Below are 16,829 nucleotides of genomic sequence, written 5' to 3'. Positions count from 1 at the left end.
AAAAAACGTAAGGGGTACCACTGTCGTTTTTTTTTCGGGCCGAATTTTTGAGTTTTGATATCTCAGCTCTGGAAGGGGCTATAGCCTCCATTTTTGCACTCAGGTCTAAGTCTCATGGCCCTCTATCAGAATCCAGAGTTTTGGGCAGATTGGAGAAACTTAATTTTTCGCCCAAAAAAAAAAAAACGTAAGGGGTACCACTGTCGTTTTTTTTTTCGGGCCGAATTTTTGAGTTTCGATATCTCATCTCTGGAAGAGGCTAGAGCCTCCATTTTTGCACTCAGGTCTAAGTCTCATGGCCCTCTATCAGAATCCAGAGTTTTGGGCAGATTGGAGAAACTTAATTTTTCGCCCAAAAAAAAAAAACGTAAGGGGTACCACTGTCGTTTTTTTTTTCGGGCCGATTTTTTGAGTTTCGATATCTCAGCTCTGGAAGGGGCTAGAGCCTCCATTTTTGCACTCAGGTCTAAGTCTCATGGCCCTCTATCAGAATCCAAAGTTTTGGGCAGATTGGAGAAACTTAATTTTTCGCCCCAAAAAAAAAAAAACGTAAGGGGTACCACTGTCGTTTTTTTTTTCGGGCCGAATTTTTGAGTTTCGATATCTCATCTCTGTAAGGGGCTAGAGCCTCCATTTTTGCACTCAGGTCTAAGTCTCATGGCCCTCTATCAGAATCCAGAGTTTTGGGAAGATTGGAGAAACTTAATTTTTCGCCCAAAAAAAAAAACGTAAGGGGTACCACTGTCGTTTTTTTTTTCGGGCCGAATTTTTGAGTTTCGATATCTCAGCTCTGGAAGGGGCTAGAGCCTCCATTTTTGCACTCAGGTCTAAGTCTCATGGCCCTCTATCAGAATCCAGAGTTTTGGGAAGATTGGAGAAACTTAATTTTTCGCCCCAAAAAAAAAAACGTAAGGGGTACCACTGTCGTTTTTTTTTCGGGCCGAATTTTTGAGTTTCGATATCTCATCTCTGGAAGGGGCTAGAGCCTCCATTTTTGCACTCAGGTCTAAGTCTCATGGCCCTCTATCAGAATCCAAAGTTTTGGGCAGATTGGAGAAACTTAATTTTTCGCCCCAAAAAAAAAAAAACGTAAGGGGTACCACTGTCGTTTTTTTTTTCGGGCCGAATTTTTGAGTTTCGATATCTCATCTCTGTAAGGGGCTAGAGCCTCCATTTTTGCACTCAGGTCTAAGTCTCATGGCCCTCTATCAGAATCCAGAGTTTTGGGAAGATTGGAGAAACTTAATTTTTCGCCCAAAAAAAAAAACGTAAGGGGTACCACTGTCGTTTTTTTTTTCGGGCCGAATTTTTGAGTTTCGATATCTCAGCTCTGGAAGGGGCTAGAGCCTCCATTTTTGCACTCAGGTCTAAGTCTCATGGCCCTCTATCAGAATCCAGAGTTTTGGGAAGATTGGAGAAACTTAATTTTTCGCCCCAAAAAAAAAAACGTAAGGGGTACCACTGTCGTTTTTTTTTCGGGCCGAATTTTTGAGTTTCGATATCTCATCTCTGGAAGGGGCTAGAGCCTCCATTTTTGCACTCAGGTCTAAGTCTCATGGCCCTCTATCAGAATCCAGAGTTTTGGGAAAATTGGAGAAACTTAATTTTTCGCCCAAAAAAAAAAACGTAAGGGGTACCACTGTCATTTTTTTTTCGGGCCGAATTTTTGAGTTTCGATATCTCATCTCTGGAAGGGGCTAGAGCCTCCATTTTTGCACTCAGGTCTAAGTCTCATGGCCCTCTATCAGAATCCAGAGTTTTGGGAAGATTGGATAAACTTAATTTTTCGCCCCCCAAAAAAAACGTAAGGGGTACCACTGTCGTTTTTTTTTTCGGGCCGAATTTTTGAGTTTCGATATCTCAGCTCTGGAAGGGGCTAGAGCCTCCATTTTTGCACTCAGGTCTAAGTCTCATGGCCCTCTATCAGAATCCAGAGTTTTGGGAAGATTGGAGAAACTTAATTTTTCGCCCAAAAAAAAACGTAAGGGGTACCACTGTCGTTTTTTTTTCGGGCCGAATTTTTGAGTTTCGATATCTCATCTCTGGAAGGGGCTAGAGCCTCCATTTTTGCACTCAGGTCTAAGTCTCATCGCCCTCTATCAGAATCCAGAGTTTTGGGAAGATTGGAGAAACTTAATTTTTCGCCCCAAAAAAAAAAAACGTAAGGGGTACCACTGTAGTTTTTTTTTCGGGCCGAATTTTTGAGTTTCGATATCTCAGCTCTGGAAGGGGCTAGAGCCTCCATTTTTGCACTCAGGTCTAAGTCTCATGGCCCTCTATCAGAATCCAGAGTTTTGGGAAGATTGGAGAAACTTAATTTTTCGCCCCAAAAAAAAAAAAACGTAAGGGGTACCACTGTCGTTTTTTTTTCGGGCCGAATTTTTGAGTTTCGATATCTCAGCTCTGGAAGGGGCTAGAGCCTCCATTTTTGCACTCAGGTCTAAGTCTCATGGCCCTCTATCAGAATCCAGAGTTTTGGGAAGATTGGAGAAACTTAATTTTTCGCCCCAAAAAAAAAAAAACGTAAGGGGTACCACTGTCGTTTTTTTTTCGGGCCGAATTTTTGAGTTTCGATATCTCAGCTCTGGAAGGGGCTAGAGCCTCAATTTTTGCACTCAGGTCTAAGTCTCATGGCCCTCTATCAGAATCCAGAGTTTTGGGAAGATTGGAGAAACTTAATTTTTCGCCCAAAAAAAAAAAAACGTAAGGGGTACCACTGTCGTTTTTTTTTTCGGCCGAATTTTTGAGTTTCGATATCTCAGCTCTGGAAGGGGCTAGAGCCTCCATTTTTGCACTCAGGTCTAAGTCTCATGGCCCTCTATCAGAATCCAGCGTTTTGGGAAGATTGGAGAAACTTAATTTTTCGCCCAAAAAAAAAAACGTAAGGGGTACCACTGTCGGTTTTTTTTCGGGCCGAATTTTTGAGTTTCGATATCTCAGCTCTGGAAGGGGCTAGAGCCTCCATTTTTGCACTCAGGTCTAAGTCTCATGGCCCTCTATCAGAATCCAGAGTTTTGAGAAGATTGGAGAAACTTAATTTTTCGCCCCCCCAAAAAAAACGTAAGGGGTACCACTGTCGTTTTTTTTTTTCGGGTCGAATTTTTGAGTTTCGATATCTCAGCTCTGGAAGGGGCTAGAGCCTCCATTTTTGCACTCAGGTCTAAGTCTCATGGCCCTCTATCAGAATCCAAAGTTTTGGGCAGATTGGAGAAACTTAATTTTTCGCCCCAAAAAAAAAAAACGTAAGGGGTACCACTGTCGTTTTTTTTTTTTCGGACCGAATTTTTGAGTTTCGATATCTCATCTCTGTAAGGGGCTAGAGCCTCCATTTTTGCACTCAGGTCTAAGTCTCATGGCCCTCTATCAGAATCCAGAGTTTTGGGAAGATTGGAGAAATTAAATTTTTCGCCCAAAAAAAAAAAACGTAAGGGGTACCACTGTCGTTTTTTTTTTCGGGCCGAATTTTTGAGTTTCGATATCTCAGCTCTGGAAGGGGCTAGAGCCTCCATTTTTGCACTCAGGTCTAAGTCTCATGGCCCTCTATCAGAATCCAGAGTTTTGGGAAGATTGGAGAAACTTAATTTTTCGCCCCCAAAAAAAAAACGTAAGGGGTACCACTGTCGTTTTTTTTTCGGGCCGAATTTTTGAGTTTCGATATCTCATCTCTGGAAGGGGCTAGAGCCTCCATTTTTGCACTCAGGTCTAAGTCTCATGGCCCTCTATCAGAATCCAGAGTTTTGGGAAGATTGGATAAACTTAATTTTTCGCCCAAAAAAAAAAAACGTAAGGGGTACCACTGTCGGTTTTTTTTCGGGCCGAATTTTTGAGTTTCGATATCTCAGCTCTGGAAGGGGCTAGAGCCTCCATTTTTGCACTCAGGTCTAAGTCTCATGGCCCTCTATCAGAATCCAGAGTTTTGAGAAGATTGGAGAAACTTAATTTTTCGCCCCCCCAAAAAAAACGTAAGGGGTACCACTGTCGTTTTTTTTTTTCGGGTCGAATTTTTGAGTTTCGATATCTCAGCTCTGGAAGGGGCTAGAGCCTCCATTTTTGCACTCAGGTCTAAGTCTCATGGCCCTCTATCAGAATCCAGAGTTTTGGGAAGATTGGAGAAACTTAATTTTTCGCCCAAAAAAAAAAACGTAAGGGGTACCACTGTCGTTTTTTTTTCGGGCCGAATTTTTGAGTTTTGATATCTCAGCTCTGGAAGGGGCTATAGCCTCCATTTTTGCACTCAGGTCTAAGTCTCATGGCCCTCTATCAGAATCCAGAGTTTTGGGCAGATTGGAGAAACTTAATTTTTCGCCCCAAAAAAAAAAAACGTAAGGGGTACCACTGTCGTTTTTTTTTTCGGGCCGAATTTTTGAGTTTCGATATCTCATCTCTGGAAGGGGCTAGAGCCTCCATTTTTGCACTCAGGTCTAAGTCTCATGGCCCTCTATCAGAATCCAGAGTTTTGGGCAGATTGGAGAAACTTAATTTTTCGCCCAAAAAAAAAAAAACGTAAGGGGTACCACTGTCGTTTTTTTTTTCGGGCCGATTTTTTGAGTTTCGATATCTCAGCTCTGGAAGGGGCTAGAGCCTCCATTTTTGCACTCAGGTCTAAGTCTCATGGCCCTCTATCAGAATCCAAAGTTTTGGGCAGATTGGAGAAACTTAATTTTTCGCCCCAAAAAAAAAAAAAACGTAAGGGGTACCACTGTCGTTTTTTTTTTTCGGACCGAATTTTTGAGTTTCGATATCTCATCTCTGTAAGGGGCTAGAGCCTCCATTTTTGCACTCAGGTCTAAGTCTCATGGCCCTCTATCAGAATCCAGAGTTTTGGGAAGATTGGAGAAACTTAATTTTTCGCCCAAAAAAAAAAAACCGTAAGGGGTACCACTGTCGTTTTTTTTTTCGGGCCGAATTTTTGAGTTTCGATATCTCAGCTCTGGAAGGGGCTAGAGCCTCCATTTTTGCACTCAGGTCTAAGTCTCATGGCCCTCTATCAGAATCCAGAGTTTTGGGAAGATTGGAGAAACTTAATTTTTCGCCCCCCAAAAAAAAAACGTAAGGGGTACCACTGTCGTTTTTTTTTTTCGGGTCGAATTTTTGAGTTTCGATATCTCAGCTCTGGAAGGGGCTAGAGCCTCCATTTTTGCACTCAGGTCTAAGTCTCATGGCCCTCTATCAGAATCCAGAGTTTTGGGAAGATTGGAGAAACTTAATTTTTCGCCCAAAAAAAAAAACGTAAGGGGTACGTACCACTGTCGTTTTTTTTTCGGGCCGAATTTTTGAGTTTTGATATCTCAGCTCTGGAAGGGGCTATAGCCTCCATTTTTGCACTCAGGTCTAAGTCTCATGGCCCTCTATCAGAATCCAGAGTTTTGGGCAGATTGGAGAAACTTAATTTTTCGCCCAAAAAAAAAAAAAACGTAAGGGGTACCACTGTCGTTTTTTTTTCGGGCCGAATTTTTGAGTTTTGATATCTCAGCTCTGGAAGGGGCTAGAGCCTCCATTTTTGCACTCAGGTCTAAGTCTCATGGCCCTCTATCAGAATCCAAAGTTTTGGGCAGATTGGAGAAACTTAATTTTTCGCCCCAAAAAAAAAAACGTAAGGGGTACCACTGTCGTTTTTTTTTTCGGGCCGAATTTTTGAGTTTCGATATCTCATCTTTGGAAGGGGCTAGAGCCTCCATTTTTGCACTCAGGTCTAAGTCTCATGGCCCTCTATCAGAATCCAGAGTTTTGGGAAGATTGGAGAAACTTAATTTTTCGCCCAAAAAAGAAAACGTAAGGGGTACCACTGTCGTTTTTTTTGGGCCGAATTTTTGAGTTTGATATCTCAGCTCTGGAAGGGGCTAGAGCCTCCATTTTTGCACTCAGGTCTAAGTCTCATGGCCCTCTATCAGAATCCAGAGTTTTGGGAAGATTGGAGAAACTTAATTTTTCGCCCCAAAAAAAAAACGTAAGGGGTACCACTGTCGTTTTTTTTTTTTCGGGCCGAATTTTTGAGTTTCGATATCTCAGCTCTGGAAGGGGCTAGAGCCTCCATTTTTGCACTCAGGTCTAAGTCTCATGGCCCTCTATCAGAATCCAGAGTTTTGGGAAGATTGGAGAAACTTAATTTTTCGCCCCAAAAAAAAAACGTAAGGGGTAGGCCTACCACTGTCGTTTTTTTTTCGGGCCGAATTTTTGAGTTTCGATATCTCAGCTCTGGAAGGGACTAGAGCCTCCATTTTTGCACTCAGGTCTAATAAGTCTCATGGTGATATCTGATTTGCAAATTAAGCTTTTCAATGAATCAGTTAATAGTTCACAAAACAGGTCTGAATGATTTGTTCAACTCAGTTGCACTAACTGACTCAGTGATTCGGTCACAGATGTTAACAGCCCATTAGGGCGGATGATTGTCAATCAATAAGAACATAAATTCTGGTCTGTTGTCACACAGAGAAATCACATGACTTTAAAAGACATTAAATCCAGCACACTAGTCTGATATGTCTCATATTTTTATGACGCTTTCACATCCCTTAAAAGAAAGTAAAAGAAAAGCATGAAAGTAAGAAATTAGAATGACATGAGAGAATAAATGGTGGCAGAATGTACACACTCTTGCAGACTTACAGAGAGAAAGGCATGGACAATATCTGCTTTGATGGAGCTCAGCGGCTTGTCCCGAATCACCACAAAGATCTGCTCCTCCTTTTCAAGGTTAATAAAATTTCCAAACCAAGATTTTTTGGCAAGTCTGTAAAGAAGAAAAAGGGAAGTGAACAGGGCAACACAATACAAACAAAAATCACTCAAATCATGCATGAATCAAGTATATATGTTGGAATAATGTTGCATGATATCACATACAAAACATACTTTTCATTACTTCAGTGTGACTAAAATGTATATAATTAATCCTCAAGAACACATCCTGCTCTTCATATACATAATATCAGCATACAGTTCAAAGGTTTCATCTTGATATGCCACACCTGAGGTGAATGGATTATCTCGGCAAAGGAGAAGTGCTCACTAACAGGCCTTTTGTGTAACAGAACAAGTCTTAGATATTTGAGTTCAGCTCATGAAAAATGAGGGCAAAAACAAGTGTTACGTTTATAATGATGAAAAACAACTGGCAGAAGAATTTCAGACCATCAATTGCTAAGTTATATTTTTAAAAAGTTGGTTCACAGTGACAACAAAGTATCAGCGGAAATCTCCCCCGCGGAGCTTGGCTGAAATTGTCTCAAAGTGAAATACAGACTGTCGAGATGTGAGTTAGTAAGTTGTCAGTCAGTTGATGTGTCTCTTGGACATGGCAAGAAATGAAAACATCATTTGAAATGAAGGCTTTCAAACATTTCAAAATGTGTATGATACTGTATATATGCTGTGCAGCACCATGCAAACCTCAAAAAAATGTATATATCATTTAAAATTAGAGAGTTAACAGTTGTAGTATTGGTAAACTAGAATAAGATGACAGGGGTGAGTCACGACACAGTATTAGATGACAACTGAAAAGTCCTCTAGGGTGGGGGAGCAAAGAAAAGTTACAAAAACTTTTCAAGAAAAAAGCCTGTATTGGGGTATGAATGCTGGCATTTGGCTCATTTCTCAGCCCTGCTTGAAACACCTGGGATTTTACCAAAGTCAATGACTATCAAGGCTATCTTTGAGCCAGACAACATACTGTGACACTAGCTCACAAAAATATTAAGAAAACACCCCAGAAGAAAGTTTCCACTGTGGTGCTGCTCTGTGTGGCTGTGAAGTTAAGTGGAACTAAAACACGGAATTATTCATGATAAACTATTCCCTGATAATGTCTTTAGGAACGAACTAGGCTAATGGGGCCAGGAACAGTGTTTGGACCACCACGTTAACTTTAGCTGCAACGTTTTCAGAGCTCCTTTCAAATCAAAATAAAATCTAGAGAAAAGGAACGTATAAAGAGCAAAAGTTAAGTGTCTTAATTAAAAAGGCTTTAATTGAGTGTTGGTGATTTAACTCTAAGCCACCCAGGTTACCACAAAAGGTGATGCCAAGCAAAAGAATGAATATTGAACTGCATTCAATTATAATTTAATATTATTTGAATGTTTCTTTCACACTTTGGGATTTAATAAAATCACATATTTTACAGGGATTTTATTTTAATCTGTGACTTTATTGTAATACTTACTCGGGGGAAGAATCTGGTGTTAGGCTGGACATTTCCTCTTGTGTGGGAACTAGAAAGAGACAAAGCAAACAAGCCTCAGTGGAATTTGCATCATCCAGGGAGATTAGACATTTACAACCTGAGGAGGGGAATGCTGATTAACCACAGCTAATTACTCCAAACCTGCAGAGATTAAGAGTAATTCAACCCCCCTTCTATCAGCTCATCTGATCCTCTTCCCGGTAGAAGAGGGAAAGAGGAAAAGCTGGAGGTGAAGGGAGATGCTTGTGCAGTTTTCATTATCATTACTAGATATATCATCAGATATAGCTGATAATGGAGTATCAGTGAGTTTATTACCCAGCGATCTATAAAATTAGTCCTTGGAGATTATACCTAGCCAAGAGGGGAACACCAACTAAAAACCGCAATAAAAAAGGATTAGCGAGCATAATTCGTTCGCTTAAATGCTTTCCTATATGCTATGGTGCCTTACTTTGCACCTGATCCTGCATATCATTGCTTTACTGCCATACATAAGCAGGGTTTTATTATATAACATACAATATATTGGCAATGTGGATTCTAATTTCTGCAATTTTTAAATTTAGAATTTTAGTGTTTTATTTTTCATTGATTTACCCAAAAGATAAAATTGGTATTGTCCAGATTAGTTGCTCCCTAGTTTTAATGGCAACTGTTTATAGATTTTATCAGAGATAAATGAGAGATCATGTTGATTTAAATGTGCTAAATGTAGAAAAATAGAAAAATCCACAGGGCAGATGTTAAAGTGTGAAACAGCTGCTTCATGATGTTTCCGGCGCTGCTGGTACCTTGTAGTTTCCTGCGGTGGAATCGTGGTGAGCCAAGAAAGCTGTTCTTAATGGAGTTGAGGCGTGTTCTCCACGGCATGCCTCCAATGGAGGGGCTGGGGGGAGGCGTTGGGCTAGGGGTCCCAGCTGGACTCTCCTTAGGCGTGTGCACTGGTGTTCCTTTTGGAGTTGGCAATGGGCTGCCCCTGGGAGAGGGGTGGGGCGTAACCTGTATGGTGGGGATAGATTTGCCGTTGTGGTCAGTCCCGGCCAGCGGGTGAAGGTGGTGAAGCCGGATGGGTGAAAGGGGAGTAAGGGGAGTAGAGAGCTTGGGTGGCACCGTGAGCGGTGGCCGGCGCACTTTCGGGCTGCCAGGCATTGGCAGGGGCATGGGCTGGCAGGGTGTAGAAGGTTCCGACTTGGCCGCAGATGGCACTGCCGTCGTGTTAGGGAGCGGGTTGGACCTGGTGACCTGCAGGGGCTTGTCTGCAACTTTGGGCTTGGCTGGAAGTGTCTGGGTTTTGTTGTTGGGCTGATGGGCACGTGTCTTTGGTTGAAAGGTTTTGGGGGAGTGGGGGCCTATGCCATTCAGCCGGGAAACGGGCGCGTGGGTGGGGCTGTGGTTGGGCGACTGCGTGAGTTCTGCGGATTGTGGAGGAACGGCGAACCGTCGCATGGGCTGGGAGAGCGCATGCACAGAGCCAGCAGCATAAAACGAGCCAACACAGCCCATACACACAACACACAGCCCCGTAGTTAACAGGCATTATGGAGCAGACGCACACACACACACACACCGAGACCAAAAATGAAAGCATGGTGAACAAGGCACCGATGATGAGAGGTGAGGGAGGAAATGCAGAAAGAAAGAAAGAAAGAAAAAAACATGCCATTAGCACAACCAGCCAAGAGGCAACAAGACAGTGGAAATAAAATGTTCCCAATCCAGTGTCCCCAAAACAAATCAAAACCGAACAGAAATTAGCAACAAAAAGCTCCGGGTTGTTGTTGGGATGAAATTAAAAAAAGGTGTTTTCAGCACTGACTAGCAAGCAGGAAATTTGTGCAATGAGCTTTGCTTTAAAAGGACGCTATTGTCAGAATACCTCATATAATTTGAAATAATCATCATCTATTCAGTAGGAATGCCATAAAATGTGACAATGCTAGTAACAGCATGTATACTGACTCAACAATTGAGTTTTTCAAGACAATAGCGCCACACTATCGAAATGGCTAGTGAAAATAAGTGCAGTTGCCCATTAAACAGAGCAAAGAGTACAATGCTGCTGCTGGAGGTATGATATGAGGATGCTGTTTGACAGATGACGCTGTATAATAATAATAATTGGGACAGAAACGGGGGGTTTGATACAATACGGGCCACTAGAATTGAAGAGTGTGATTACAATAAGTGAAGTAAAAGCTCATCAAGCATATTGTAAAACATTAAAAAGAAATACAATGGTGTGTTAACTGTACCAGCTGCAACTGTAGCACGAGCATAAAGGGAGCACAAATGCAATAAAATGGATTTTTAAAGCTGCAGGGAAGATTCTTCCATGACAAACCTTTAAGTCTCTGTCTGAGAGGTAAAACTAATCTCAGATGAGCTGTATCAAGGAGTTCTTCACAGATTAATTTAAATTATTTCCACCGAGCATGTTCTTTGCATGAGCCATTTTCATCAGTGAAAGGGCGACACTGACGCTATTCGGCAAGTGTAGAAACATTTCAAACTGTAAAATATTTGATCAGGTCAGATTCGGAAATGACTTTGGGATTAATCCTGTAGGGAATTCCTTGATGTAACTCAAGGACTGCATATTGGGAAGTCTTAGTAGTGGATTTGTAATCGGTTAGCCTCTTGTAACAAATCAACTGTAAAAGCTGGCTACGTCCAGAGGCTTCACTGTTAGTTTGGAACCACGGATTTTCAAGGGATTTTAACAAGTCATTAGTGACTTGGGCTTCAAATATTTCAAGGCAACGAGGCTGTGAATTTGGCAGCCTTAGATTAGCAGTAATTATGCAAAGCATGGTAGTCTGATTCGGCTAAAGGTGAGTAAAGGTGGATCGGTAGGGACAGACAGCATTGTTGCTGCAGTATTTGAGCTTATAAATGATATATAATTGACTGTCTTGTTTAGATAGCTAACAACAATATACATAATTATCATTACTGCGTTATCATCACTACCAATTCTGAGAAATAATCTTCCATACTGCATTGGTCCTCTTGTTACATATTTTATAATATTAACTAAGTGTAGCACTTTAAACCTGGCCTATAATAACATATGTATTGGTTACATATTGATGTATTCACATTCATTACTATTGAAAAGTTTGGGTCTGGTTATACTGCATTTCTTGACGTTTTTTTTTTTTTCCTTGTATGCTCACCAAGGCCGCATTTATCTGATCAAAATGTACTCTATTCCTGTGATAGTAAAACTGAATATTAAGCATCATATCTTATTATTATCAATGCTGAAAACAGCTGTACCGCTTAGTATTTTTGTGGATTTTTAAAGATTTATTACTAAATAGAAATTTCAAAGAAAATTTTTATATTCTTTACTGTTACTTTTGATCAATTGAATACAATTTTGCTAAATATTTTTTTCTTAGTGTATACAGTATATATTGCTGTACCACCTGTTGATGCATATTTTCATGCTGAATGATTGCAGATCAGATGTGTCTTGAGACATGAGTTTCTCATCAATAGATATTATGTAGATAGATACCACACCAGCTGGCTATGGACTGCAACACAACCAAACGCTTTGAGTGAAATAACAAATGATTTAGAATTGATGGAAAGCTTACCCGTGGACTGCTGAGGGGACTAGTGGACAGACCAGAAGAGGCTCCGCTGATGGACCGAGACCTAAAGTTACACAACATAAATAGTAAAGACATTTCTACCCCATGTATAGTACACTTTCGTAACTGTATAGGAGGTTAAACATGAATAAATAATTAAGTTGACACTTGGCCAGAGACAGCAGTATCACACAAGACCTCTGCTTCACTATAAATTGCATTTTTGTTAATTATATGTCAACTTTCTATGCAGGCCTATTGGTCTTTTTGTTGATTATGCTATTTTTAAATGTAAGCAATTTATCTTTACTCATCCTAAGAATGTAAAAGGTCATCACAACCTTGTATGAGGTTCTGTATGAGACTTCCGAATTTCATTGTGTATTAGATGAGCTTCAGTGCTTCTCCAATACATGATTGGGATTAAATTGACCATGGGCACAATGGGTTTTGTCATCAAGGCAAATTGAAACAGTAAATCACCCTTAAAGGTGTCAACATTTAGACTCAAATGATTTGACTCCAGAAAGGATTTGATCCATACACACTGATCAGTTGCATTTGCAAATGCTACTTAGATGAGAATTGTGTGGTCTCAAATGGTCTCATTCAAGCGTAAAAATCACAACACCAAATACAGAGCGGCCTGATTCAGCGCAACGCTCATGTTCATTATATGCCTCTTGCATTCAGCTAATTAGCTTAGCCAAACACAGCGTCAGAAAGAGAGCTCTTTATATGTGTAATAAATAGCCATGGAATAAAGTAATTCATGGAAAGAAAGGACAGGCACTAGAGGATACTGACTATGTAAGGAAATATTTCTACTCAATTAAAGTATTTGTGGAGGTTTTATATAAAGTGAATCGTTAATATTTTAAAAGAGAGAAGCTACAACTATATTGAGATAACTACCGCTTGTAAAAATGCTGTATTTAATTGTGTAAAAGATGCAGGGGAGCTTTTCAGTTCAAGTAAGTCATTACACTTTGAATTGTTAGCATGCATTCAACACAATTCATTTCCTAGTGCCTAATTCAGCCCCGATACTCAATGCAAAACAAAAAGTATCTATAAATAAATATTCAAGGCCCGTTTTGTTATCTGGCAGATTAAACAGACTCAGTGGATGCAGATTTAGGACATGACAGTGAAACTCAAGGTTGAAGAAAAATGCCTGAACAGATGAACACAAACAACCGGATAACCTCCGTCTCTCACCTACTGTAAGTGCACATATCACTCAAAGAAAAACAAACATCCAGGGTGAAGGCAAGAGAAGCGTGAAGGCAAAACGAGAGCGAGGGGAAGAAATTAACAATTTGGGATCTACCAAGGGACAAAAAAATGCCAGACATCAAACGAAACATGAAAGTCAAAATAAGGGAGATAAGATGCTTTTGATGTGTGTGGAGGGAGCCAGAGGGCCGCTGCTTTACCAAAACTGAGAGGCCAAACCGGGAGGAAAAAAACTCTTATTTACACGTGCGACTTCCACTTTTAAAAGAAAAAAAAGATCCCTCTTAAGCAAGCTAAGCTCTTGAGATCTTAAATGTCAGTGGTTGAAATAAAAGGCCAGTACTCTCTGTTGCATGTTTCGAGTGTTAAAAACCCCACTGCATCTTCAGAGAAGAAAAGAAAGCAAGGCGGTGGTTTGTACCTCTCCTCTTTGCTTTGCAGTATGGGATTGGCATCTGAGATATCCAAGCTTTTACTGAAAACAGATTTACTACAGTAAGAGAGAGTAAGGTTAGAGTAAATTTACAATAAGTAATAGAGTTGAGCCAAAGCATCTACACAGGGAAAGGACATGGGGCTGATGAAATGGATCACAATGAACATGTAAAAAAATCAAATAAATCTGTAACAAAATGTGTCAAAGATACAGAAAAATGAAGGGCACATTAACAATCCCATTGTTCCCCTTCAACCCAATCTGATAAGTCCAAATTTACCACATGGCAAATTGAGTATGCTGCTTGACTATAGCTGAGAAACAGATTTTCAGAGAACAGTAAAACAATGTGAAATCATTGTTTTCTTTTTCCACAGATTTAGCCGAGCTCATTGATCTTGTGCAATTTAAAAAGCATTTCAAAGCTAGTATGCAGCTTCTGATAACTGTGAGCTTAATTGTTCCAAAGTTTATTTTTGCTTTTATGACAGACGTCATTGTCTTCAAATGATTCCTTCAAGGCTTCTCAAAATGTGATCTGCCCTTTTTACTGTGGCACTTGCTGCTACGACGGTAGAGTTTTGTAAATAATAAATGTGTCGCTGTACCTCTGTCCGTGTTGTGCCATGTCGATGGCGCGTCTCACAGGAACAGGAGAACCGCCCTCAGTCACGCTCAGTACCTCCATAGACTTGCGCTCTGGCCTCCGCTTGTTGTGCCTCGTCAAGAGTGGAGAGTCCACTCGCTTCCTGGGTGGATCTGTTGAGACCAGAATATGAAAAATGCAATGAACACATGAAAACACCTCATTAAGCCTATGGCGTTCATAATGGTGTTTTCAGAATATCAAGATTTTTCTGAAAGAAATTAATACTTTTATTCAGCAAGAATGTGTGAAATCAATGACAAGTGACAGTAAAGAGATTTATAGATGTTACAATTTATATTTCAAATAAATGCTGTTCTTTTGAACTTTCTATTTCTTCAAGGAATCCTGAAAATGTTTTAGTTAAAAAAAAAGAAAAAAAAAACTAATGTTTTCAGCATTGATAATAATAAGAAATGTTTCCTGACCACCAAATCAGCATATTAGAATGAATGGATCATGTGACACTGAAGACTGGAGAATGATTAATTTAAATGGGGTAAAACTTTACGGTAAGGGTACACAAATTATCATGAATTCATGCATAAATTAAGTTAAAACATTAACTAAGATGAGCACATCATCATGAATTATGATTTATTACTCATGATCATGATGTTTTCTTTGTTCACAGTTATGCCACCATTAATAGCACATTGTTCATCAGTGTTTCAAAGGACCTAGTCACAACTTTAGTTGAGGGGCCACACACATGATGAAGTCATTGATAGATAATCCTTAGTTAATAATGACCTCTGTATTTGATTAATATAATGTGTGTGCTATGAGCTGTGATTGCTCTTTTATGGTGTCTGTCAAATATAGTAGTCATCATTAACTAAGCATTAATCTATTAATGACTTCATCATGTGTGTGGCCCCTTGACTAAAGTGGTGACTGGGTCACTGACCTAGACAAAGAACAAAAAAGAAAACATCATGATCATGCATAATAAATCATTATTCATGATGATGTGCGTAGTTACAGTTTTAATTAAGGTGTTGTTCATTCATGCAGCCTTGGTGAGACGTCTTTCAAAAACATTAAACAACAGTGAGTAAAAAAAAAAAAAATGACCTAATTGACTTCAATTATAAATGTTCCTGGTCTTGTTTATGATTCATCACTAAACACATTCATCTATTGAAAATAATGTTTTAATGATCCTCCATTAAAATGTTTTTGTCCTTGATTAAAATGTATTATCTATTGATATTTAAATATCTGAAATGATTACAATACTGCAGTATCGATTCATCGGTACCAGCTGCGCTTTCTTGCTCTTCTCTCATTCAGTCATCTCATTCACTCCGGTTAAATAGTGTTGGTGTGACCGGGTCTGAAATTCTACTCATTCCCGCATATTTCCACTCACATCTGAAGCACACACACATAATAAAGCCACATCTGACATACAATTGCCAAAATTTGCTTTTTTGTGGCTTATTAATGATAATTATCTTTTTTAAATTCAAATTACCATTTAAAATCAAGCTAGTTTCCTTGAGCTGTGTGTAAGTTATCGCAACAAAAGTACCCCATTGTAAAAAAAAAACAAATACATTGAGTTAGCAATTATTTGTGAGACAAATGTAAAGGTAATTCATTGATCAATGTTTATATATGAAACAAGCTTAAAAGTTGAAGTGATCTCTTCAGAAGAATTTTTTTATTGCCTAGATTTTCAATAGATGGACAAAAAAATATCTACATGACAATGCAACGTTTTCCCCCTGTGATATCAAAAATAGTATTGAATATCGATACTTTTCAAGGTATTGTATCAAAAGTTAGAAAATCCAGTATTGTGACAAGGCTAGTGCTGATTTCATTCAAACCAATTCTGGACCCTAAACCTACCCTATAACCTTAAGCCTCCAAATTGATTGCAAGGCCGGATTTGCGCTGAATATGCAAAAGAAAATGGCAGTTCAGGAGATAAGCAGTTAATGATTGTACGATATGAGATCGCTGAGCCAGACCATCCGTTTCTTCCCAACCAGACCTCACCAGACAAACAAATGCGAAGAAGATGCAGAAACAAGCGATCTCATGTGTAATCATGCATATGTAAAATAACGCAATGTTATGTCAGTAATGTCACTGAATGAAACGTTGACCCAGGACGAGCTAAATGACTGGGGTGTTGGTGGGCTCAATCTACTCCATCTTTATTTTGATCGCCATTCTGAATCCGATCTGGTTGTAGTATTTACCAAAAACGTGATTTTCTTCAAAATGTATTCTTTTTTTTTATGAAACTAACCCACAACAAACACATTAAATACTTAACCGGCAAACTGACTGAATTGTTCTTACCGATCTCATTTCTGGGTGGTAGATTCTGATCCTCATGGCTAGGATATCTCTCCTTACGGTCCAGCAGAAGGAAGTAGATCATCTTTTCCTGGTTATCTCTGGAGGTGGAAAGGGCACAAAGGAACAAAACGTTTCAGATATACAGTAAAATCTGCAGAGCTGAAGAATAATCCTCAGCTCAGGCTTATTAACATCACTGGTTAAAGAGCAAATAGTAGCAAGCACCTCATTCCCAGAGAGCTAAAAGACATCCTGCAGAGATCACAGGATATCACTTATTTCATTAATGATGCACAAAGACATAAAATGTCCGAAAAAAAGAGTCTGGCCGAGTTCAAAAAGTCTTGAAATTCTCCCAGCGAGAGGCCTTGTGTTGAATTATTCCACCCCAGACCA

At 39.7% G+C, this 16,829-nt stretch overlaps 1 protein-coding gene across 6 annotated transcripts in view; it reads right to left on the bottom strand.

Annotated features, from left to right (window-relative positions):
- The window catches only part of brsk2b (BR serine/threonine kinase 2b), a 167,713-nt gene that overhangs the window by 27,309 nt on the left and 123,575 nt on the right, over positions 1-16,829 (bottom strand). For 2 of the 6 annotated variants that reach the window (XM_089129333.1, XM_089129340.1), the window contains exons 11-17: positions 16,434-16,531; positions 14,077-14,227; positions 13,454-13,522; positions 11,797-11,857; positions 8,983-9,640; positions 8,168-8,216; positions 6,610-6,733 (exon numbers count right to left, since the gene is read on the bottom strand). In XM_089129333.1, coding sequence (XP_088985459.1) covers positions 6,610-6,733; positions 8,168-8,216; positions 8,983-9,640; positions 11,797-11,857; positions 13,454-13,522; positions 14,077-14,227; positions 16,434-16,531 — 1,210 coding nt within the window. The remainder of the gene's footprint in view (positions 1-6,609; positions 6,734-8,167; positions 8,217-8,982; positions 9,641-11,796; positions 11,858-13,453; positions 13,523-14,076; positions 14,228-16,433; positions 16,532-16,829) is intronic. The other 4 variants (XM_089129338.1, XM_089129341.1, XM_089129339.1 and 1 more) reach the window with 4 other exon arrangements.

The sequence above is a fragment of the Pimephales promelas genome, chromosome 1 (assembly GCF_988280905.1).
Source record: "Pimephales promelas chromosome 1, fPimPro1.hap1.1, whole genome shotgun sequence".
Classification (NCBI taxonomy): Eukaryota; Metazoa; Chordata; class Actinopteri; order Cypriniformes; family Leuciscidae; genus Pimephales; species Pimephales promelas.
This window is presented reverse-complemented; position numbering and strand designations above follow the sequence as displayed.